Raw genomic sequence first — 25776 nt, forward strand, 5'->3', positions numbered from 1 at the left:
TTCACTGTATAGGATATTTTAATGTCATGATTGATGATAATGTAAACAAAGTTTCAACAAACAACATGGACATGATATACTATCAACAGATTCTTGTCTGTGCATTGCTGTAGACATTGCCAGCAGAGAGGAACAGTGGTTAACTTATTGTGTCAGCTTATTGTGAGAGAAAACATTAATCAGGTGAGGAAGTACCACCAAACCTGGTAAATCTGGAACCAAACAGATCTACTGACCATGGCCCTTTGGACCACTGCTCCATCTTGTCCCTTTGGACCAGGGCTCCATCTTGTTGCTATCACCAAGTGGGTGCAGGATATTTAACATTCTCATCCATCTCCAGAGGAAAGCCACTGCACATTGTTCCCCAGGAGAAATAAAAACAATCTGACTGACTATTAGTTTCTAACCACTAGGCTACCTGAAGTTTCTAGTTCTACCTGAAGTTTCTAGTTCTACCTGAAGTTTCTACCATATGTGAACCTTTCTTATGAGAATGATGTGATTGTTCCACCAACAATGGCCTGTCATTCTTACATCAATGTTATTTTCTTTGTGGTACACTACCAAGGTGTAAAGCAACTCCTGTCATGTATAACAGTATATTTAGTAAAGATGCCCAGCATCACTGAACATGCTAAATACAGTCATCAACAAAATACTCATTGAGTAACCATAATGACATACATCAGGAAACCAAGACATGACCTTGATTCAAACTTAAGTGTTTCTCCTAGTCCTAGGCAGTATTAGCAGTAGGTAGGTTTAATGTAGGTTTACACACAACTGACAAGAGTGAATGTTGAGTATACCATGTCAGCAAAGGTCAGCCAAACACAGAACTTAACTGTTTTAACACTGGTCTAAAATATGAAAAGAAAATTGATGTGTTTATCAGAAGCTTTGAACTATTTGTCAGCACCATGATATGAGAACAGGTATCAATCGGATTGAATGTGAGTGGCAGATTATGAAAAAGACAATGGAAAAGATGGAGCCCAAGGCTACAAGTGAGGTTAGAGATACCCAACCTACATGGGTAATCTCAGACAGGATGGAGCACTGCATCCATGTTAACATTAACATTGAGGTGTCATATATTATAAACACTAATATCCTCCAAAACATTTCTCATGGAAGATAAATGCAAGATATGCATAGAATTCAGCAAATGAATAATAAATTATCAAAAATGGAAATTGTGTATATTTTCTGCTGGTTACTATGACACACTATTACCCTTCCAGCAAGTGACCACATCTGATCCAGTACAGACCCTGGTACCAGTGGTGTTAACCTCTCAACACAATACGCCAGATGACACCTAAAAGCAGGTCTTCCTTGGTGGTGAAAACTATCTGCCATACCTTGCCACCATTGTGGTCAGTGAATTCCCATTCATACCCTGACCACTGATTCTCTGCCATGGCCTCATAACCAAATCAGTAATTGTGTCAATCCAGATAACTTTTGTAAAATGACACACATAATTAATATTATCACCAAAGGCAAAGTCTCTGCCATTACAATATGCCTGAAAGCGGCAGTTGTTATTCAACAGAAACATATACTGACTTCCATGTCTGTTAATTTATCTTGGCATTTGAGTTGCCTAAAATGGAAAATAAATTACTCCAACATGCTTTTCTCCAAACCTCCTTCTGATGGAAGCAACGCTGCTGGCAATCACAATGTAATTCTATGTTGGCATATGGTAGAGATGAGATGACTGTCAAGGCAATAACCACAGATGATGGTGACAGTGATACATTTAATGTCATGTACAAAAAGACTATGGGGATGGCAACTTCCTCACCTTAACATGTATGAAATAACTGCTATTCTTAATGTTTCATCTGCGTATAACCTAGACATATAGGCATTTAATTAATCTTCAATAAGAAGGTATAGATGATCATAAAACACCTTACATCTTTCAGTTAAGGTCATTTGGATAACAAGGGAAGCAACTCTGACTTTTACCTTCTCAATCAAAGTGCCAGTATTTTCCAACAACACAATTTTAAAGAAAGAGTATATTTTGTTTGACATAGTTATTGTCTGTTATAAAATCAAACAAGTACCGACAAATATCAGGCCAATGCCTGTTTCTGTGGACCTGAAAATGCAATGGCGTTACCAGATGTTGCTTTTGGGGGTCACAAACCCAAACAGGTATATAAGTCTATAACTAACAGAGTTTTCCCAACCTCTGCAGTGTTCAGTATTGACGAGTCATGTCTCTACAGCACTATGAACCTTCTACAATGTCTAGTGTGTTGTGGTATGTATGAAGAAATATCACATTCGCAAACCATCACTTATAGACACTCACAAACATTGTAACACAAAGACTTCTGGCATACAGTGTAAACGTACAAATATACTTGTAGCTAGAAAGGATATACAACAGGCAATCTGGAATATCTACCATCTGTGCACGTTGTAAATATCAGCACACTATTAATCAATCAGTCTCATGTCACAAGGAACTGCACAACAAATGTCTAATGTGAACAGACTCCTTGACTGCTCACCACATTCATTCACAGGGGACAGTGAATACCAAGTTGGTAATTCTATATAACATTGCATACTGCTTGTTGTCAGTTTAGTACAAGACACTCTGAGACCCTGACATCAGCCTTTTGCTCATATGACATCACGTTGTCAATTGGTGAGGTCACTGCGACTACCAGTATACTGTATTGTTCCCAACAAAGCAATGTGACATCAGATCACTTATTGCTGGGTAGTTTTCAGCAAGAAATACCTTACTTTTATATATATATTCTAAACTTTAGTTGAAACTGGTTTGATAAACTCACACAAAGTGGTCTAGGACCTTTTATCATTTTTTGAAGATGTTGAAGTGACCAACATTCCAACCATTCTTCTACAGTACCAGCAGTAGGCAATATACTGTGACAGTGAGTTACACACAGTCATCAGGCTATGATATTCAATCAACTTTGCTATCTTGTGTTCACTATAAAGCCCTTGTACACCTCAACTTGCGTGGCCCATACATTTGAGACGGTCCTTTACAAAGTCATTTTGTGTTACACTTGTGAAGGAACTGGCAATACTGGATTCAGCGTGACTTCCACCAACCCCATGGTTCTCTCTCAGCAGCCAGTCTCCCCCTCCTGATGTGATGCCTCCGGAACCCATTCCAGCACACGCAAGATGTCATATCTGCCATGTCTCCCTGCAAATTTTTTCATCTCCACCTGGTAACCATGGAATCCAGTTTCTCAACCTTTTCCTCCTTTCCCCTACTTGCAGTGTCATGTTAATGGCGACAATTTCATCCCATGAAATCAGGGAAACTTGACTGTTAAACATAACCAGTCAGCTCCTCACAGCTCTTCCTCCAGCAACACAAGCCTTGAAAATACCACGGACTTATCCAAGGCACCTGGTCATCACAGCAAATGTTCTCACATATTCTGTGCATCATCAGTCTGACAGTCCCAGATAAATACTGGTATCTTCCCAATCATGCTCATATCTACCGAGTTTCATCTCTTTCACACTACTCAATATTACCCATACAAGAGGAGCATGTTCACAACCCAGTGCACACAGTGGTGTATTAAAGCACTGAGAGCTGTCAATGCATATAATTGACTGTCCATTCTGTTCGGACCATGGACTGGTCTTTACACATGCAGTTTGCACTGTCTGACTTTAGCACCAAATGAAACCGTAAACACGGTAGAAGTCCCTCTCATCTGCGACTGAGCTTCTTAGCCTGCCAAGCATCAAACTTGTTGTAGGCCGCCTGGAGCATCTCCTCCATGTGCCCGCACAGCTGCGGAGACAAACAGGTCAAGGTCATTACAGACAGCCAACGTGCAAAAGTAGTCAGATTCACAGAAACTAACAGTGGTCTGGTATATTCACAGAAACTTAATGGTAGATTCACAGAAAGTTGATTGGGGATTATTAAAAGATACTAAAAGTAGTTCGGGCAGATTCACAGAAACTCATATTAGTTTGGTAGATTTACATAAACCTACTTTAATTTGGTTAGCTTCACAGAAACAAGCATTAGTTGGGGTACTATCAAAGAAAGTAAGAGTATTTCTGTAATATAGCTGCTGTACTGACTGATATCACCCAGTTGTCACTTACATCCACAGAGTAATGGTACGATGCCAGTTTGGCCTTCAGAGGGTTAAGCTTTGCAAGCTGGAACTTTTCTAAAGTTGTCCTCATTTTTCCTATCTGAAAACACAATGTCACATGTATGATGTATGACTAGTAACCAGGAACTATGCAGGCACCGCATCGCACCACACACCACACCATACCACACTAGTCAACAATACAGTTACATCACAGGCTGTTAGAGTAAACTGTTACGGAAGTTTACTGTAAATCTTGAACGTTTGGAAGCAGGAAAGTACTGTGAAAACTATGAGCGTCATAAAGTCATGTCACAGAAAGGTTAACAGATCAACAAACAGTGTAAGAACTTGAATTTGTTTGTGTTGAAAAAACACATGGTTAGTTTGCCAGTACAAGATTTAATTAAGTAATCCCTCACATTCTGCGTTTCCTTAATCAAACATTTTCACTCAGTGTGAACAGTTGGACCAAGATAGTTCACTAGCCACTTCTTATCAAATTGCCTACTGAGACTTTGTTACCACTCCATCATGTCATAATTTGAACAGGGTGTCACCAATGAGCAACTGACGCTCAAGCCAGGCACATGCAGTAATTTCATGGCACAAAACTTTCCAGATTTAATGTAAGCGAAATATATTAGCAAACTGACAATGGAATTTGCTGACACCCCCCCCACACACACACACAAAACTGGCCCAAGCCCAAGAGCACCATTGCCCAAAATGTGAGAACTGATAGTTATCTAGTTTTGCGTAGCGGTAACATTATGAAACTTAATCTATAGAAAAGTGCAAAATGTTGGCAGCAGCAGCCAATCTGACTCACCTTCTCCTCGACAAACTTTGACGATGGAGGGAAACATGTCCAGAAGTGTCGCAGGAGTTCACAAAGAGCGCTGTATTGTTGTTTGATTTCCTCCTGGACATCGCGGGGAATCATCTCTACAACAGTGTATCCCAGTGTTTACAGCACGTGATTATCATAACAATTGCTTAACCACTGATGAGTGATTATCATAACAATTGCTTAACCACTGACAAGTGATAGTCATATTATTTATTTAAACACAGACAAGTGATAATCATATCATTTTTTTAATAACATTGCAATTGTCCGGATTTCGATGATGTTGCTGAATTTCTATGATGAACCTTCACATATTATATAGTAGGGGGGCTGGATAGTAACATGTTATATAGTAGGTGGGCTGGATAGTAACATGTTATATAGTAGGTGGGCTGGATAGTAACATGTTATATAGTAGGTGGGCTGGATAGTAACATGTTATATAGTAGGGGGCTGGATAGTAACATGTTATATAGTAGGTGGGCTGGATAGTAACATGTTATATAGTAGGTGGGCTGGATAGTAACATGTTATATAGTAGGGGGCTGGATAGTAACATGTTATATAGTAGGGGGCTGGATAGTAACATATTATATAGTAGGGGGCTGGATAGTAACATATTATATAGTAGGGGCTGGATAGTAACATGTTATATAGTAGGGGCTGGATAGTAACATGTTATATAGTAGGTGGGCTGGATAGTAACATGTTATATAGTAGGGGGCTGGATAGTAACATGTTATATAGTAGGGGGCTGGATAGTAACATGTTATATAGTAGGGGGCTGGATAGTAACATGTTATATAGTAGGGGGCTGGATAGTAACATATTATATAGTAGGGGGCTGGATAGTAACATGTTATATAGTAGGTGGGCTGGATAGTAACATATTATATAGTAGGGGGCTGGATAGTAACATATATAGTAGGGGCTGGATAGTAACATGTTATATAGTAGGGGGCTGGATAGTAACATGTTATATAGTAGGGGCTGGATAGTAACATGTTATATAGTAGGGGGCTGGATAGTAACATGTTATATAGTAGGGGGCTGGATAGTAACATGTTATATAGTAGGGGGCTGGATAGTAACATGTTATATAGTAGGGGGCTGGATAGTAACATGTTATATAGTAGGGGGCTGGATAGTAACATATTATATATAGTAGGGGTCTGGATAGTAACATATTATATAGTAGGGGGCTGGATAGTAACATATTATATAGTAGGGGGCTGGATAGTAACATGTTATATAGTAGGGGCTGGATAGTAACATATTATATAGTAGGGGGTCTGGATAGTAACATATTATATAGTAGGGGCTGGATAGTAACATATTATATAGTAGGGGGGCTGGATAGTAACATGTTATATAGTAGGGGGGCTGGATAGTAACATGTTATATAGTAGGGGGGCTGGATAGTAAACCGGGGCTTAGTTTATCGATTTTCTGACCCGCAGTGGGGGCCTGTGCCATTAACAAGGCAAATAATACTTGGTAAAGCCATATAATGTTAACAGTGTGGCATGCCTTCTCCAGTGGAATGGATCCACAAACTCATGCTCTCCCTGCTGTAGTCTGTGCTTGTATCCAGGTGACGTGTACTTACGGTGTAACTGTTGTTGACTGGTTCCCTTCATGAGAGCTCCCCCTGGTGACAGTTCACTGAGTATGCTCATAGCCTGGCCTCCTTGGAGTACCTGCAGTATACAAGGGGAGATAAACCATCAGCTGTAGAATGTTGTATATTGTTTAACACAGAACTACCTGCAGTATACAAGGGGAGATAAACCATCAGCTGTAGAACTTTTGTCTGTTGTTTAACACAGCACTACCTGCAGTAGACAAGGGGAGATAAACCATCAGCTGTAGGTTTTTATCTATTGGAATATCCTAGACATAGTACAGCAGCCTCTACACAAGTCAGTGATATTGTCAAAACCTATCCACACCATCAGGAAGCAACTACACATTATCAGCCCAGTCAACAAGCCTGACCACCAGATCCATTTCAACCTGTATGACTGGACTAAGTTACTGGAGGTCTATTCTAACCCAGACTCCCGGAGCCTAATCTAACCCAGACTCCGGGGCCTATTCTAACCCAGACTCCCGGAGCCCATTCTAACCCAGACTCCCGGAGCCCATTCTAACCCAGACTCCCCGAGCCTATTCTAACCCAGACTCCCAGAGCCTATTCTAACCCAGACTCCCGGGGCCCATTCTAACCCAGACTCCCGGAGCCTATCCTAACCCAGACCCCTGGAGCCCATTCTAACCTAGACTCCCGGAGCCATTTCTAACCTAGACTCCCGGAGCCCATTCTAACCCAGACTCCCGGAGCCCATTCTAACACAGTCTCCCGGAGCCTATTCTAACCCAGTCTCCCGGAGCCTATTCTAACCCAGACTCCCGGAGCCTATTCTAACCCAGTCTCCTGGAGCCTATTCTAACCCAGTCTCCTGGAGCCTATTCTAACCCAGTCTCCCGGAGCCTATTTTAACCTAGACTCCCGGAGCCTATTCTAACCCAGTCTCCCGGAGCCCATTCTAACCCAGTCTCCCGGAGCCCATTCTAACCCAGACTCCCGGAGCCCATTCTAACCCAGTCTCCCGAGCCCATTCTAACCCAGACTCCCGAGCCTACTCTAACTCCTCCCGAGCCCATTCTAACCCAGACTCCGAGCCTATTCTAACCCAGACTCCCCGAGCCTAATCTAGCAGACTCCCAGAGCCTATTCTAACCCAGACTCCGGAGTCTATTCTAACCCAGACTCCCCGGAGTCTATTCTAACCCAGACTCCCGAGCCCATTCTAACCCAGACTCCGGAGCCCATTCTAACCCAGGCTCCCGGGCCCATTCTAAACCTAGACTCCCGGAGCCCATTTCTAACCCAGTCTCCCGGGCCTATTCTAACCTAGACTCCTGGAGCCCATTCTAACCCAGACTCCCGGAGCCCATTCTAACCCAGACTCCCGGAGCCCATTCTAACCCAGTCTCCCGGAGCCCATTCTAACCCAGACTCCCGGAGCCCATTCTAACCCAGACTCCTGGAGCCCAATCTAACCCAGTCTCCCGGAGCCTATTCTAACCCAGACTCCCGGAGCCCATTCTAACCCAGACTCCCGGAGCCTATTCTAACCCAGACTCCCAGAGCCCATTCTAACCCAGTCTCCCAGAGCCTATTCTAACCCAGACTCCCGGAGCCCATTCTAACCCAGACTCCCGGAGCCCATTCTAACCCAGACTCCCGGAGCCTATTCTAACCCAGACTCCCGGAGCCTATTCTAACCCAGGCTCCAGGTCAGGTGTAGGTGATGAGGGGTACATAAGAGAGATGCCAGAGACAAGAAAGACAATGCTTCAACTGAACGAACAGATAGTTACATAAAAGTTCAAGGACCAACTTCAGTACCTACATTAAACAAAGTGTTTAACCATATAAATGTTTACATTCCACAACACAAGTGGTATTTAGAAGCTGGTATGATGAAGAGGAACACTTTTTATGAATAGACAACATCCTTTTCGCAATAGATGCAGCGTTTCAGTGTAGATAACAACCGGTCAGACTATGAGATGAGAAAACTCATAGAGGCAATTAACCTCAAAGAACTGAACCCAACAATCAACACTAATCAAGGTTATTACATCCCTATGGCTTACCATCATCTAATCAAAGTCAATCAAGAATAACCCTTCCCTACCCTTTGTCCATCTGGCTTCGTAGCCATTATCTGTAATCACAACAACTATCAGTAATGACATCACACGGTACATCAACCTCTTCAATTGTATGAACTCAAATACCCTTCATATAACCTTGCTTGATAATAGCGTTAGCATCTACATTGACACATCACATCTATTGCAATACAAAAGTCGTCTATCCATAAAAAGTGTTCCTCTCCAACTTAGGGATCATACGGAGATGCTCAGGAAAACCTGCTTTTGACTCAACTGGTATGCTTCAACACATGAACCTATGGCAATGACAGACTATGGTCTAAGTGAAACCATTACCTGAGTGAGCTGGGGGTTCCAGTGCTGTATCTCCTCTCCTACAGCACGTAAAGCCTGCATGACATTCTCACTGGTGGTATACTTGGCAGCCATGACAGGCGTGGGGCCGTGCAGGTACCGCTCCATCTTCCCCAGTCGCAGGTTCACGTGGTTCGACCTCAGATCATTCTGAAGGTCCGAGTACTCAAGTTTCTCCTGGATTTTTCTCTGAAAAAAAGGAGACGGTATGACATGGGTGGTGTTGGGTGATGGTGTGACACAGATGGTATGACATGGGTGGTGTTGGGTGATGGTGTGACACAGATGGTATGACATGGGTGGTGTTGGGTGATGGTGTGACACATATGGTGTGACAAGGGTGGTGTTTGGTGATGGTGTGACACAGATGGTGTGACAAGGGTGACGTTGGGTGATGGTGTGACACAGATGGTGTGACAAGGGTGGTGTTGGGTGATGGTGTGACAAGGGTGGTGTTGTGTGATGGTGTGACATAGACGATGTGACAAGGGTGGTGTTGGATGATGTTGTGACACAGATGGTGTGACACAGATGGTGTGACAAAGGGTGGTGTTGGGTGATGGTGTGACACAGATGGTGTTACTCAGTGATGGTGTGACACACAAATGCGTGTTGGGTGTTGGGTGATGGTGTGACACAGATGGTGTGACACAGATGGTGGTACTCAGTGATGGTGTGATGGGTGATGGTGTGACAGACAAGGGTGGTGTTGGGTGATGGTGTGACATAGATGATGTGACATGAGTGGTGTTGGGTGATGTGACACAGATGGTGTTACTCAGTGATGGTGTGACACACAGATCGTGTTGGGTGATGGTGTGACACAGATGGTGTGACAAGGGTGGTGTTGGGTGATGGTGTGACATAGATGATGTGACGTGAGTGGTGTTGGGTGATGTTGTGACACATAGATGGGGTTACTTAGTGATGGTGTGACACAGATGGTGGGCTATACAAATTGTATAGTAGGCAATGCTTTATCCACTGTAGGTTATTCATCTGCAAATAAAATGGCCATAACCTTGAATACATTAACTAGAATTTATCCTAATCATCCAATAGTGAGTGCCCTGTGTCCATACCTTCTTACTGTCAGGTTCCCCAGAATGACCTTTGCTGGTAGAAGGTGTGGCTACCTCCACAGAACTGCCGTTCTGAAGACTGCTCTCCCCATTGCTTGTCTTGGAAGATTCATCTAGGGAGCTGTTGCTTGTACTCACTTCATACGCCCGTAAAACCATCGTAGAGTGATGGTTGAAGCGGCGGATCATTGACAAGTTGGTGACATTATTGCTCTTCCGGCTGTCCTCAACCATTCCACGATAACCCTGTTGAATCAAATACCAGAAGTATGTTAACATACATCATACACAGGCCCTATGTGATAATGTGAACACAACTGATGTCTGTTACATGAATGCTGAAGAAAGTTGACCTTCAAGAAGACATGGCAGTCAGCCTTCATTTAGTGAATATTGCAAAAAACAGGCAAAGAACAAAATGCAACACGGACATTCAGGAAGATGTTGCTGCATCAGTGAGTGAGTGAGCAATATCACTGCAGGTGACACCAGAAATGGGCTTCACACATTGTACCCAAGTGGGGAATCGAACCTGGGTCTTCGACGTGACAAGCGACGCTTTAACCACAAGGCTACCACACCGCCCCTGCATCTTTAAGACAACAAAAGGTCCTACAATTCCATCAGGAACAAGTGAAAAATATCATCCAAGACACATCAGTTTGTGAACATGTATAGTGAAACATATGGAAAGTGACAAATGTGTGAGATAGTTGCGTACCTCCTCTATGGCGGTGTCTCTAATCCGGGACAGATCAATCAGTGGGTCTGACACATTGCGACTGATCTCCTCCTTCATATCTGAAACATCAGGTTGTTGACCTTCACTTTGTCACACAAATTAGTGCTGGAAGTAGTTCCTTCTTAACGGTCACCAAGAACTTATACAGTGTACTCTGTCAATACCGGCATCACTCGGGACCAAATAAAACTGCCGGTTTTGACAGAGTGGCGGTTTAGGCAGGTTGCAAGTTCGCTTATGACACCAGCGCACACAGGAAGTTCACTGTCGTACTGTCACTTTAGCATTAACAACATGTTTGAAAAAGAAAATCTTCTATCAGCTGCACTTTTTGTTACTGACTATTACACTATTGACATTATACGATTTTACCTTAAATACCCTCGAATCAACTAAACTCTTGCTCGTTTTTACAATCAAACTGCCCACTACATGTATTAATTACTCTATGTAAGTGACACGTACAACTCACTAATTAACCAGAAACTGATTGACACTTCCCGTTTCTGAATAATCTCTGAAGTAACCACGAAGTGGGTTGTTACATCATTTGGACCTAATTGCATCAAAGGGTTGCACCGTCCTTCATGTGCCGTTTTTTACAGATTCGTTTTCATAACAACTTCTTCGTTGGGACTGAAAAACAATGCCAATATCCTGAGTAGGCAGATGCCGATGTTTACAGATGTTTCTAAATGATAATTAAGAGCCTTTCTCCCGGGACTGAAACTTTGTGCTGATGTAGACAGAGTGCCGGTGTTTACAGAGGCCCATATTGCCAGAGTCCACTGTATATAGCACACTGGATGTTAGAGACAGGTCATTTATCATGTGGGTAGCATGGGTGGGGCAGATGAGATTGGTCGTATGCCCACCTCCCTAAAATAAATGACTCCACCCTGAATAAGGTTCACAATTATCACCTCCTCTATCATGGTGTCTGTATGATACAGTCAAGTTTTGATAATCTGACATCGTCCATTGCACAGCAAATTGTTGGATTAATGGGAATGTTGGATTATCAAATTTTGAGTACAGATCACATAAATATCACTTGTTTCAGTTGGAGGTGGTTATTATGATTTGAAACCTCTGATGGACCAATCAGAATCATGATATTTTTACATTCATGGTGGAATGGATAACTACACTCCTCTCTTACCTTCATCATCATTCTTGGCACATTCAGAAAACAGATCCTTAGTGCCGGTGTGTGTGCGATCTCGGTGGAAGTAGTGGGACTGGAAAAACCTGGTCCAGAACTCACTCTCCGTCATCTTGTGTGGCACATACTCAGCATGCTTCCTCTTCACTGGAACACAAGAATGTCTCAATACTAAGTAGGCTTCAATTCAGAATGTCATGAAATAAGATCCAAACCATCAAGTGTATAAACAGTTCCCAGTGAGTAGCAGTCTTACACACATCTTATGACAACTGAGAAGTGTTTAATGCCAGAATTAGTAATACTGCATCGACAAGGCGAGGGATGGCTTTGGGGTGAGGTAGGGTGAGGTGAGGTGAGGTGAAGTGAGGTGAGGTGAGGTGAGGTGAGGTGAGGTGAGGTGAGGATTAACATCATGTTTTAAGATCACAGCACTTGTATACCAATGTGAACGTACATCAATGGATGCTGCGTACCTGTATGTGTCTGCTTGTACTAGCCCCAACCAATGTCAGTTTTAATGAGATCATACCACAGCATAACTTGACCAGTCACCTGAGACACAGTATACTCCATGCCAACAAGTTCAAACTACAGTGACTCAGTAAGACAACATGAAGGATGGAATTTACTGGATGCGTATACTTACCCATGGGATATGTCCTGAAGATAGACTCGATGATATCAGCATTGAGGTTGTACTTCAGACCATTGCAGCCATCTGTTTGAGGCTTGATATCTGCCTGCAGTACATAAACCACCTTATGACATCAGAAACTGTTTGATATCTGCCTGCAGTACATAAACCACCTTATGACATCAGAAACTGTTTGATATCTGCCTGCACTACTGACTGACTGACTGAGTTTGGTTTTACGCCGCTTTTAGCAATACTCCAGCAACATCACGGCGGGGGACACCAGAAATGGGCTTCACACATTTTACCCATGTGGGGAATCGAACCCGGGTCTTCGGCGTGACGAGCCAACGCTTTAACCATTAGGCTACCCCACAGCCCCCTGCCTGCAGTACATAAACCACCTTATGACATCAGAAACTGTTTGATATCTGCCTGCAGTACATAAACCACCTTATGACATTAGAAACTGTTTGATATCTGCCTGCAGTACATAAACCACCTTATGACATCAGAAACTGTTTGATATCTGCCTGCAGTATATAAACCACCTTATGACATCAGAAACTGTTTGATATCTGCCTGCAGTACATAAACCACCTTATGACATCAGAAACTGTTTGATATCTGCCTGCAGTATATAAACCACCTTATGACATCAGAAACTGTTTAGCATTCACTATGTTCACACTAAAAGATGCAGTTGGCCTGGCTATCTCTGGTGGATTTTGAACCGTCTGCTTGCCTGGGCATTAACTTTATCAGCTCAAACAAACTTGGGTTTCACATTCGAACAACATTCACAACAACATTCAGCAAGAAGACTTCAAAGAAAGTTGAAACTAACTTACCAAGAACGCTGGAGAAATCCCAACAACTTGCTTAGTTTCTGGTTTGCTTGTGGAGTTCGTAAATTTCTACAAAAGAGATAGCAGACATGATAGCAATAGTAGCTCAAGAAGGCAAATACTGACTCCAAAATAGATGGTGTGGGTGGTCCTTTCTCTCTACCATATGTACCAAAACAACATAAAATGAGGCGGTATGGTTTACCTGGTCCTCTCTCCATGTCTACCATGTCTACCAGTCAAACAGGAAATGAGGCATTACGGTTTACCTGGTCCTCTCTCCATGTCTACCAGTCAAACAGGAAATGGGGCATTATGGTTTACCTGGTCCTCTCTCCATGTCTACCAGTCAAACAGGAAATGGGGCATTATGGTTTACCTGGTCCTCTCTCCATGTCTACCATGTCTACCAGTCAAACAGGAAATGAGGCATTAAGGTTTACCTGGTCCTCTCTCCATGTCTACCATGACTACCAGTCAAACAGGAAAAGGGGCATTATGGTTTACCCAATTGGTCCTCTCTCCCCTGCTCTACCATGTGTACCAAATAATCAGGAAGTGAGGTGTTATGGTTTACCCAATTGGTCCTCTCTCCCCTGCTCCACCATGTGTACCAAACAAACAGGAAGAGAGGCGGTATGGTTTATCTGGTCCACTCTCCCCTGCTCTACCAAGTCTACCAAGCAAACAGGAAGTGAGGTGTTATGGTTTCACGTGGTCCTCTCTCCCCTGCTCTGCCATGTCTACCAAACAATCAGGAAGTGAGGCGTTATGGTTTACGAGGTCCCTCTCCCCTGCTCTCTCCCCTGCTCTACCAGACCAAACAATCAGGAAGTGAGGGGTTTATGGTTTATGTGGTCCTCTCTCCCCTGCTCTACCATGTCTACCAAACAATCAGGAAGTGAGGTGTTATGGTTCACCCAACTGGTCCTCTTCCCCCTGCTCTACCATGTCTACCAAACAAACAGGAAGTGAGGTGTTATGGTTCTACCAAACAATCGTGGTCCCTCTCCCCTGCTCTACCAAGTCTACCAAACAAACAGGATGTGAGGTGTTATGGTTTACCCAATTGGTCCTCTCTACCCTGCTCTACTATGTCTACCAAACAAACAGGTGAGGTGAGGTGAAATTGGGTTTAACGTCAGACTTGAGAATATTTCAGCTCATATGACGGCGTGCATGCGTATGCGTTGTGTATGTGCGGCTGCTTGTACTAGCCCAGACTTAAGCTGGTTTATATAGTGCTAGCCCACTGAGATACCATGCCGCAGTGAAGCATGAATACCCCACTCAAACACATTATACTGACTCCGAGCCGACCCGGTCCTTGTTGTACCCATTAATGCTGAGCGCCAGGCAGGGACCAACAAGTACCATATTTTAACGTCTTTTGGTATGACGCGGTCGGGGATCGAACCCGCGACCTCCTGCTCTCCGGGCGACGCTCTAACCACTACGCCACAGAGACAGTTCCAAACAAACAGGAAGTGAGGAGTTATGGTTTACGTGGTCCTCTCTCCCTGTTCTACCAGGTCTACCAAACAAACAGGAAGTGAGGCGGTATGGTTTACCCAATTGGTCCTCTCTCCCCTGCTCTACCATGTCTACCATGCTCTACCATTTCTACCAAACAAACAGGAAGTGAGGTGTTATGGTTTATGTGGTCCTCTCTTCCTGTTCTACCATGTCTACCAAACAGACAGGAAGTGAGGTGGTATGGTTTACCCAATTGGTCCTCTCTCCCCTGCTCTACCATGTCTACCAAACAAACAGGAAGTGAGGTGTTATGGTTTATGTGGTCCTCTCTTCCTGTTCTACCATGTCTACCAAACAGACAGGAAGTGAGGTGTTATGGTTTACCCAATTGGTCCTCTCTCCCTTGCTCTACCATGTCTACCAAACAAACAGGAAGTGAGGTGTTATGGTTTACGTGGTCCTCTCTCCCTGTTCTACCCTGTATACCAAACAATTAGGACTGACTGACTGAGGTTTCTACAAACAAAGGTCCTCTTCCGCTTTAGCAATATTCCAGCAACATCATGGTGGGGAGGTGTTATGGTTCACCACAAATGGGCTTCACACATTGTACCCATGTGGGGATTCGAACCCGGGTCTTTTGCGTGACGAGCCAACGATTTAACCACTAGGCTACCCCACCGCCCAAACAATCAGGAAGTGAGGTGTTATGGATAACGTGGTCCTCTCTCCCCTGCTCCACCATGTGTACCAAACAAACAGGAAGAGAGGCGGTATGGTTTATCTGGTCCACTCTCCCCTGCTCTACCAAGTCTACCAAACAAACAGGAAGTGAGGTGTTATGGTTTACGTGGTTCTCTCTTCCCCTGCTCTGCCATGTCTACCAAACAATCAGGAAGAGAGGCGGTATGGCTTATCTGGTCCTCTCTCCCTGCTCTACCATGTCTACCAAACAATCAGGAAGTGAGGTGTTATGGTTTACGTGGTCCTCTCTCTCCTGCTCTGCCATGTCTACCAAACAATCAGGAAGTGAGGCGGTATGGCTTATCTGGTCCTCTCTCCCCTGCTCTACCATGTCTACCAAACAATCAGGAAGTGAGGTGTTATGGTTCACCCAACTGGTCCTCTTTCCCCTGCTCTACCATTTCTACCAAACAAACAGGAAGTGAGGTGTTATGGTTCACCCAATTGGTCCTCTCTCCCCTGCTCTACCAAGTCTACCAAACAAACAGGATGTGAGGTGTTATGGTTTACCCAATTGGTCCTCTCTACCCTGCTCTACTATGTCTACCAAACAAACAGGTGAGGTGAAGTGAAATTGGGTTTAACGTCGTACTTGAGAATATTTCGCTCATATGACGACGTGCATGCGTGCGTTTGTGTATGTGCGGCTGCTTGTACTAGCCCAGACTTAAGCTGGTTTATATAGTGCTAGCCCACTGAGATACCATGCCGCAGTGAAGCATGAATACCCCACTCAAACACATTATACTGACTCCGAGCCGACCGGTCCTTGTTGTACCCATTAATGCTGAGCGCCAGGCAGGGACCAACAAGTACCATATTTTAACGTCTTTTGGTATGACGCGGTCGGGGATCGAACCCGCGACCTCCTGCTCTCCGGGCGACGCTCTAACCACTACACCACAGAGACGGTTCCAAACAAACAGGAAGTGAGGAGTTATGGTTTACGTGGTCCTCTCTCCCTGTTCTACCAGGTCTACCAAACAAACAGGAAGTGAGGTGTTATGGTTTATGTGGTCCTCTCTTCCTGTTCTACCATGTCTACCAAACAGACAGGAAGTGAGGTGGTATGGTTTACCCAATTGGTCCTCTCTCCCCTGCTCTACCATGTCTACCAAACAAACAGGAAGTGAGGTGTTATGGTTTATGTGGTCCTCTCTTCCTGTTCTACCATGTCTACCAAACAGACAGGAAGTGAGGTGGTATGGTTTACCCAATTGGTCCTCTCTCCCCTGCTCTACCATGTCTACCAAACAAACAGGAAGTGAGGTGTTATGGTTTATGTGGTCCTCTCTTCCTGTTCTACCATGTCTACCAAACAGACAGGAAGTGAGGTGGTATGGTTTACCCAATTGGTCCTCTCTCCCCTGCTCTACCATGTCTACCAAACAAACAGGAAGTGAGGTGTTATGGTTTATGTGGTCCTCTCTTCCTGTTCTACCATGTCTACCAAACAGACAGGAAGTGAGGTGGTATACTTTACCCAATTGGTCCTCTCTCCCTTGCTCTACCATGTCTACCAAACAAACAGGAAGTGAGGTGTTATGGTTTACGTGGTCCTCTCTCCCTGTTCTACCCTGTATACCAAACAATCAGGACTGACTGACTGAGTTTGGTTTTACGCCGCTTTTAGCAATATTCCAGCAACATCATGGCGGGGGACACCAGAAATGGGCTTCACACATTGTACCCATGTGGGGATTCGAACCCGGGTCTTCTGCGTGACGAGCCAACGATTTAACCACTAGGCTACCCCACCGCCCAAACAATCAGGAAGTGAGGTGTTATGGTTTATATGGTCCTCCCTCCCTTGCTCTACCATGTCTACTAGGGCTGCGCAATATAACCGGTTTACCGGTATTTACCGGTTCAGACATGAAAACGATACGCATTGCGATACCATGATCGAAAACCGGTATTTTGACTTGCATTCAGAAAACTACGGAACACTCGGAAATCTTCAGATATTTCCTTGTTTCATTTGTGCCAAATACTATTTACATTTTTATTTGCCATGATTAAAAGTTTTTATTAAAGCTTAATCAAGCATAGTGATTTTGTTGTGTTCATGCTTTATAAATCAAGCATTAACTCGATTATAAGTAGTTTTTTGTTTAAAAATACTTCTTGCAATATATTGCAATACATATCGCAATATATGCTTTCGCATCGCAATATATCGCAATATGAAAATTCTCTGCAATACCCACCCCTAATGTCTACCAAACAAACAGGAAGTGAGGCGTTATGGTTTATGCGGTCCTCTCTTCCTGTTCTAGTACTTCTACCATGTCTACCAAACAAACAGGCAGTGACACTAAAGTGAGGCGATATGGTTATACTCAGTGTCAGCACACAAGATACATACATGAGCACGTGAAGCCCAGAACTCCTCGGCAGAGATCACCTGACTGACCACAAGGTCCTTGTACAGCTGAAACAACTCTGGGTCTTCCTGCAGCATTCTGGAAATCAACAATAACCAGTAGTACATGGTATTCAGAGGATTAAGACAAATGTCAGACTTATCATCTACAAGGTCAATAAAATACAGAGGCCAAAAATTATATGTAATCTGGGTTAATGTCATTAAAGTAACAGTGTTTACACTCCAAATATTGTTTTGAAAACGTCTGTTTGCGACTGTTAATATCCTCAAACAGCACTAACACAATAATGAATAATCGAAAATATTTTTTCTTCTTCAGGTTCTTCTCTGGCACAAAGTATACCCTACACAATTATCTCACCTTACAGACAGAGTAAATATGGTAAGCCTAAAGTTTACTTAACAATGCTGAAACAATAAATAATGACAGGTAATATATACATCTAATATCCGCAACATAACCATGACAATATAATCCATTTCTTGACCACAACATAACCAAAAAAACAGATGTGATTTATCCATTTCTTGTTCACAATATAACCATGACAACAGATGTGATCTACCCATTTCTTGTTCACAACATAACTGACAACAGAAGATCTACCCATTTCTTGTTCACAATATAACCATGACAACAGATGTGATCAACCCATTTCTTGTCCACAACATAACCATGACAACAGATGTGATCAACCCATTTCTTGACCACAACATAACCATGACAACAGATGTGATCTACCCATTTCTTGACCACAACATAACCATGACAACAGATGTGATCTACCCATTTCTTGACCACAACATAACCATGACAACAGATGTGATCTACCCATTTCTTGACCACAACATAACCATGACAACAGATGTGATCAACCCATTTCTTGTCCACAACATAACCATGACAACAGATGTGATTTCTCCATTTCTTGACCACAACATAACCATGACAACAGATGTGATCTACCCATTTCTTGACCACAACATAACCATGACAACAGATGTGATCTACCCATTTCTTGTTCACAACATAACCATGACAACAGATGTGATTTATCCATTTCTTGACCACAACATAACCAAGACAACAGATGTGATCTACCCATTTCTTGACCACAACATAACCATGACAACAGATGTGATCTACCCATTTCTTGACCACAACATAACTGACAACAGAAGGGTGGATCACCATCCGTTGTCAAGGGTATGTTGTGGACAACTAATGGATAGATGACAGGTACTAGTAATATAGTAGCTGTTTCTAAGCTTCTAAACAACTACAGTGAAACCTGCACCTGCCTAATCTGGCACACTGTCAAAACTGGCATAAAATTTTGGTCCCGCCATTTTTACAACGACATTATGATCATTAAAACATTGTTTAATCCTGCACCTGTCTATTCCGTATTTCAGCACGCTTTCCGGTCTCAACAAGCAATTTTAACTGTAATTAACACCGGCATGGGTATCAGCAGTCCAATCAAGCTCCCATAATCCAATACACTAATTAATCCTCTTGTCAAGCTAGATAATCAGGAAGTACTGATTGCGCAGTGAATCAAATGCTTCTAAGCCGGCATGGGTATGAGCAGTCCAATCAAGGGGGCCTTAATCCAATACACTCCTCTCGGCACGCTAGATAATCAGGAATAAAGAGATTGGCTAGTGTAAATGGCAGCCATGTTTGAAAATGAACGTCACTGTCTAATCCGGCATCCTGTCTAAACCGGCATTTTATTTCGGTCCCGTGGAGTGCCAGTTTGGGCAGGCATCACTGCAATTACACATACCACAATAACATAACAGATGATATGTTTCAAGGCACTGTACTTTAAGCTCTGTGTCACTTGAAGCACAAGTACCTGTTTTTTTCCTCTAGTTCACTGCTTATTTTAATTCTGAACTTTGGCAGCAGTTGCTGCAGCAGCTCCTTGACGCTGTCCCGATCCCTGATCTGTGCAGCCCGTCCCTCAGCGTTGTTGAAGTGGAATGTGTTTGCACCACCATCGTGCATCACCAGCTGCAGCTGCACCTTATCTTTGGTGTCTGGTGAAATTTTCTGTGCTGCAATTGTTACATAATCTTATAAGTAATAATTAGACTCCATATTCTGAATACCCCAAAACACAAGCAATGGGAGCAATTATACTTTGGTCATAGTGACTGTAAAATAGTAAATTCAGCATCAGACAGTGTGAGCACACACCATTCCTACACCATATACAACACTAGGACAGGGTGCCCTCCATGTTCATCATGCTAGTCAACCTCCCCAAGCATTACGTACTGTGTGCCCATCTCTAGATATTACTGGAAATAATCTTTGTGATACACAGTGTAAACAAATCCTATTCCATGATAACATGTGCAATAATACCCATATAACAGCACATACAAAGCAGGGACCACCTCACTTAACTTCACCTTTCATACAGTCCCCAAGTATCAACAGATATTGTTAAACATGTGTTCCTTCTTTCTTGATAATGAGTGAGTGATTGAGTTTGGTTTTACTGCTACTTTTAGCAATATTCCAGCAAGATCACGGCCGGGGACACCAGAAATGGGCTTCACACATTGTACCCATGTGGGGAATTGAATGCAGGTCTTTGACATGATGAGTGAATGCTTTAGTTAAAGGAGAATACGAGTGAATTGCAATAATTTGATGGGTGAAAGATAAAGTCATCAGAAACATATTCCGAAAATTTCAATTAAAAATTATGTATAATTATGTTTTAATCGCGAAAACAGTTTCTGTAAATCTCAGCTTCGGCCATTATGCATATTTCGCTGGAACCCACGTGACCTTTCTGCTCGTGACGTCAAATGTGCCTGGAGTCCGCCATATTGCCAAAGACCAAGCGCTACATTAGTACAAATCGTGTTGTTTCTGTCGTTTTTGTAAATGGTACGATGGTGTATTGCGTTGGCTGGGGATGCACGGCATCATCGAACATGGGAAAGAACCACCATTTCTTCCGTTTTCCAAGTGAAATGACAGATTTCGGCAGGAGAAATTCGGCAATCATTCGAGTCAGTCGCATATGAAAGAGACATGCACGCATGGGGTATGGAAATCCCCAAGCTAGGCTGAAAAAGGAAAAAGTACCCACGAGATTCATTAATTACACTCCATCATTCCCTGTAACAACTTACTGTCAGTGGTATTTTTAACATAAATTAAATCAAGTCCGAATGCCAGTCGAATTGCCCTCGCTACAAAATGACCCAGCAAATTTGGTCAAATTGCCCCAGTGGGGTAGTCAAAATGCCCCAATTTATTTAAAATGAATTAATATAGGCCATAAATGCATAGTTTTGTCAATTTTGATATTATGTTCTTCATATATAAGTATATACATAGTTATGAGTTTACTGATGAAACATTTATCAGAAATATTACTTCCTAATAACTTTTATATGAAGAACATTATATCATAATAAGTTGACAAAACCTATGCATTTACGGCATATATTCAATCATTATAAATAAATTTGAACAAATTAGAATGAATGACCAAATTTGCTGGGGTATTTTGTAGCTGGGGCAGTTCGACTGGAACACATGAGATATATATTATCAAAATTAGTAAGGGATTTCACATGAGCTTCAAAATGTTTCGCTATAATGTTCTTTTCGGTTTGGAGCGTTAAATGATGCAGTCAACTCTAAACATTGCCGAATACAACGGCAAATCATGAAGTACTTGTTGCTTTCATTGTTTTCCATTTTGTCCAATTACGCACGTCGGCATCAGACTCGCTATTTGTCAGTAGTGTGTGCCGTGAAAGTTGTTCTGTATTCTCATTGGCTGACAGGATGTCATTCTAAGGCTATGACCGAGTACCATAACTAATTCCATAACCAAACAAGAAGACAAAGTCATCAATATCCCCCGCAATGGCAAAATACTCATGATGATTATGTCTACGAGTTATAATTATGTCAAATATTTAGGTGTGTATATACAAAAGTGGAAGGAGAGTATTGAAAGGTTTTTAAAGTTCTCCTCCAGAAAGGAGCACTATCGCCAATTTCAGTCTATGTCAAACTTGTTGCCATGGAAATGCAAAAAATATTTTATACAGAAATCCAAAACTACCAAAAGGCACCAGTACACCATCAGATCTATGTATGTGCCAAGTTTGGTGAAGAAACATAGAATGGTTTTAGAGTTCTGCTCCGGAAAAGTGCACTACCACTAATTTCATTCTAAGTCGAACTTGTTGCCATGGAAACGCCAAAAATGTTTTATTCAGAATTCCAAAACGACCCAAAGGCACCAGTACACCACCAGATCTATCTATGTGCCAAGTTTGGTGATGACATATTGAAAGGTTTTAGAGTTCTGCTCCGGAAAAGACAAATGTGCACGGACGGACGGACGGACGACGGACAGAGTCCATTTTAATACCCCCCGCAAAACGCGTTGCAGGGGATAACAATGGGGAACATACGTTGTCCTGACTAGTATTTTATAATTCACCAGTTTTCGGGGAATAACTTATCTGCGTCGCGAATATTATCTCTGCTCAACCAGGCTGGGATCTTGTATCGAGACTTGATACGTTATTAATGAGAACTAGGATCCTAATTTTTTTCAACAAAATATAATTCCAGTGTAATTTTTGAAGCAGATAATTTATATTTTCCCTCGTCTGAATTATTTTGTTTCTAAATCCCAGACACCCTACAGTCACCCATTTGACACAAAATGAACTGTAATCACATTTTTTTAAAATAATTCTTAGTGACTGGTCATATATTTATAGGGGTGAGTTTGCTGGCTGGAACTGTATGACATTTTGCTGACAAATCTTGTTAAATGATATGGTATATTTTTAAATTTATTTTGACCTCAAGCGGTGCCTTCGTTTCGCTTGATTCTTCTTCTTCATCTTCAGTGGAAGATTGTTTTGCAAGATGTAAAATCGGATCGTATTGATACAGTCTAACATCCATTTCAGAAATGAATCAGGGACATCTTTTGCTGCTTCAGAATCCACGGACACTGTTAAGTTGTGAGGTAAAATCAAAGAGGAAGCCATCAGCAATAGGCACTTATGACGTCATGTCACGTGATACCCCCTCTGCTCATTAACTGTCGGTGTTTCCGTAATAGGCGGAATATGAGTACGTTTTTGTGTTTTTATTGCTATTTTACAAACTTTTTGTTCAATTTTAATCACGGAATGTGATTTTTAGAATATCCTTTACAATATATCAAAAGTTTTGTTTTCGTTCGTATTCTCCTTTAAACCACAAGGCTACTCCCCCTTCTTGATATGATGAAATAAACCTTATACAAAGTTCAACAGTTATGCTGAATGTGAATCCCATCACAAACATTAAAAACATGTTCCACAGACTGAAAACTTTTGAGTGAATTTTGAATAATTATCTTATTGTGACAAGGGTGTAAATGCAATAACAAAATAATCAACAATAATCTAGAACTTCACCAGTACAGATCTTATCCAGACTACATTTTGGTTGAAGAGAAATGTTTGTTTGTTGTTTAACACTGTACAGGTGTCTGGCAGTGGTCTTTAAATATTGGAGTCTGGACCAGAAATCCAGTGATCAAAAGCATGAGCACCGATCTACGCAACTGGGATATGATGACGTGTCAACCAAGTCAGTGTGTCTGACCACCCGATCCTGTTAGTCACCTCTCAGACAAGTATGGGTTGTTGAAATCAAATTCTGATCTGGATCTTTATGGGTGGGTTGAAGAGAAATACAGGATCCCAAACTGAAATAGCTGGCAAAGTAACATCTAACACCATGCCTCCTTTTATGATTTCTACACAGAAGTACAGTGTCAATACAATTTTCTTCATGGCCTGTGTTTATGGTCAGTAAAGAATTTACTGATTTACTGGACTGGCAAATACTGCTATAATAAATATTTTGGATCGGTCCTATTTCACAGTAAACAGGAACACTGATGATGCAAGACTAAAATATGAAGCTAGAATAAGAAAACCTACTTTTAATGTTGGCATACATGTGACTGATGGTGAAAGAGTTCTTGCCCCCTGGCATCCATGCCAAGCGGGTGCCCATGAGATACAGTGTTCCATCAGTTTTCTTTTGTCGTACATGGTTGACTATGAGCAGCACCTCCTCAGATGACCTGGACATGACGATGGGGACAGATGGCCTGGGAGATCACTACTGAAACAACACATGCTGGGGCTTGAAGCAACAAGAAGACATATCACAGTGGTACTGATATATAAGGAACCATGTTAACATGGGTAGTTAGCTCGTACCATTTTCAGTGAAATCAAATTTACATCACAAATATATATATATATATATAAATATATATAAATATATATATGAGTGTGTGCATGGGCAAGCGCAAGTGGGCGTACTATTGTCACTAACTGTAACATCATATGCATAATGAGTGAGTGAGTTTGTATTCCCCCCCGAGCAATATCATGTTGGGGACACCAGATATGTGCTTCACAATATGCCCATGTGGGTAACTGAACCCGGTCTTCAGCGTGACGAGCGAACGCCTTAACCACTAGGCTATCCCACCACCCCTACGCATATGACGACACATTATAACCATTACAATTATGCAGTGGTTTCAGAATGCTTTTGGTTGATAATTGGACAAAGCACATTATTATTACTATTATCTTCATAACATAGCAACATGCATCTGTGTATGTGCTTTTACTACACCAGATCTTCAGGCAATTAGAAGCCATGTTTATCCCTGTAATTCTTTGTTATCCCTGTATTCGTTATCATCACATTGTTAATATTGCCTCAGCCTTGTTAATTGGTCTTCTGTTGTATATATATCACCTGTTCTCTCCCTGTAACATTCATACTTGAAAACAATACAAAAAACTGTATCGAAACATCATGCTCTAGAATTAAAGTTGTCGTCCATATATACTTGTTCTATCTAGCCATGCTGCAGTTACATATACACCCAATTCAAAAACACATTTTACAAACTCCGAACCAACCTTCATTTATCCCCTGAATTCACCTGGGACGGTTACAAGAAGTTCCATCTTTCAACACCTTATGGTATGATACAGTAGGTAAATCAATCCACTGACCTTTAGCTTTCCAGGCGGACGATCTATCCACTACACCACACAGGCGATTTGGACCTCTTAGAGCAAAAAAAATATATCTTTTTTTACTTCACTTTTCCAGTTATGATGGTACTTTTATACGGCTATTTATAAACAAAATGTTAAGACAAGAAGAACACAAAATCGCCAAATAAATAGAAATACTAATAACTGGGGTGTAAAAATATAAAAAGCAATTGACTTTACTTTGTATATGGCCTGTATATAAGGATTCGTATGCTATTAAGTTCACCCTTTCGTTGACAAGAATAAAGTGAAGTCAAAAAAAGTTAAAAGTCATAAACAGTAAAGCACTGAAAATGACAATGTCAACGGGAACTCCTTGCATAACTACTTTGACGTTTTGGTTTACAAAACTTCTCAAATGAAATTTTATTCACCTTTTCAAAGATCAGTTTTTCATTGACACCATCCTTTACACAGCAAGCAGAGACTAGATAATTCTAGGCTAAATCATGAAAATAAACATCGTCAAAAACAACACGCACTTGCCGGTGGACATGCCTATTTACGACAACCGGAATCG

The 25776-nt window shown here is 42.1% G+C and overlaps 1 protein-coding gene across 3 annotated transcripts; it reads right to left on the reverse strand.

Annotated features, from left to right (window-relative positions):
- LOC124289119 (general transcription factor IIH subunit 1-like) lies at nt 1–25762 on the reverse strand. Of its 3 annotated transcripts, XM_046725718.1 has the most exons (15): nt 25631–25762; nt 25212–25267; nt 24111–24297; nt 19976–20177; nt 18090–18186; nt 13505–13570; nt 12666–12759; nt 12014–12163; nt 10831–10910; nt 10110–10355; nt 9010–9216; nt 6596–6686; nt 4966–5081; nt 4141–4233; nt 1–3817 (listed from the first exon to the last, which is right to left on the reverse strand). In XM_046725718.1, the coding sequence occupies exons 3-15, from the start codon at nt 24262–24264 to the stop codon at nt 3734–3736; spliced, it is 1680 nt and encodes a 559-aa protein (XP_046581674.1). In that variant the 5' UTR covers nt 24265–24297; nt 25212–25267; nt 25631–25762; the 3' UTR covers nt 1–3733. The 3 variants fall into 3 exon arrangements, with proteins under 3 accessions (XP_046581674.1, XP_046581676.1, XP_046581673.1); XM_046725720.1 differs by lacking the exon at nt 25212–25267 and having other exon boundaries at nt 24111–24294; XM_046725717.1 differs by lacking the exon at nt 25212–25267.
- Between the last annotated feature and the right edge of the window lie 14 nt (nt 25763–25776).

Source organism: Haliotis rubra, unplaced genomic scaffold (assembly GCF_003918875.1).
Source record: "Haliotis rubra isolate DU_JTF1 unplaced genomic scaffold, ASM391887v1 Scf433, whole genome shotgun sequence".
Taxonomy (NCBI): domain Eukaryota; kingdom Metazoa; phylum Mollusca; class Gastropoda; order Lepetellida; family Haliotidae; genus Haliotis; species Haliotis rubra.

Coding starts and splice junctions, on each gene's coding strand:
- LOC124289119 (XM_046725720.1), bottom strand. CDS start 24,264: ATGTCCAGGTCATCTGAGGAGGTGCTGCTCATAGTCAACCATGTACGA. Junction 9,217..10,109: donor GGGAACCTGACAGTAAGAAG/GTATGGACACAG, acceptor CCTTTTTTTCAG/AGAAAAATCCAGGAGAAACT. Junction 4,234..4,965: donor CAAAGTTTGTCGAGGAGAAG/GTGAGTCAGATT, acceptor TTGTGTTTTCAG/ATAGGAAAAATGAGGACAAC.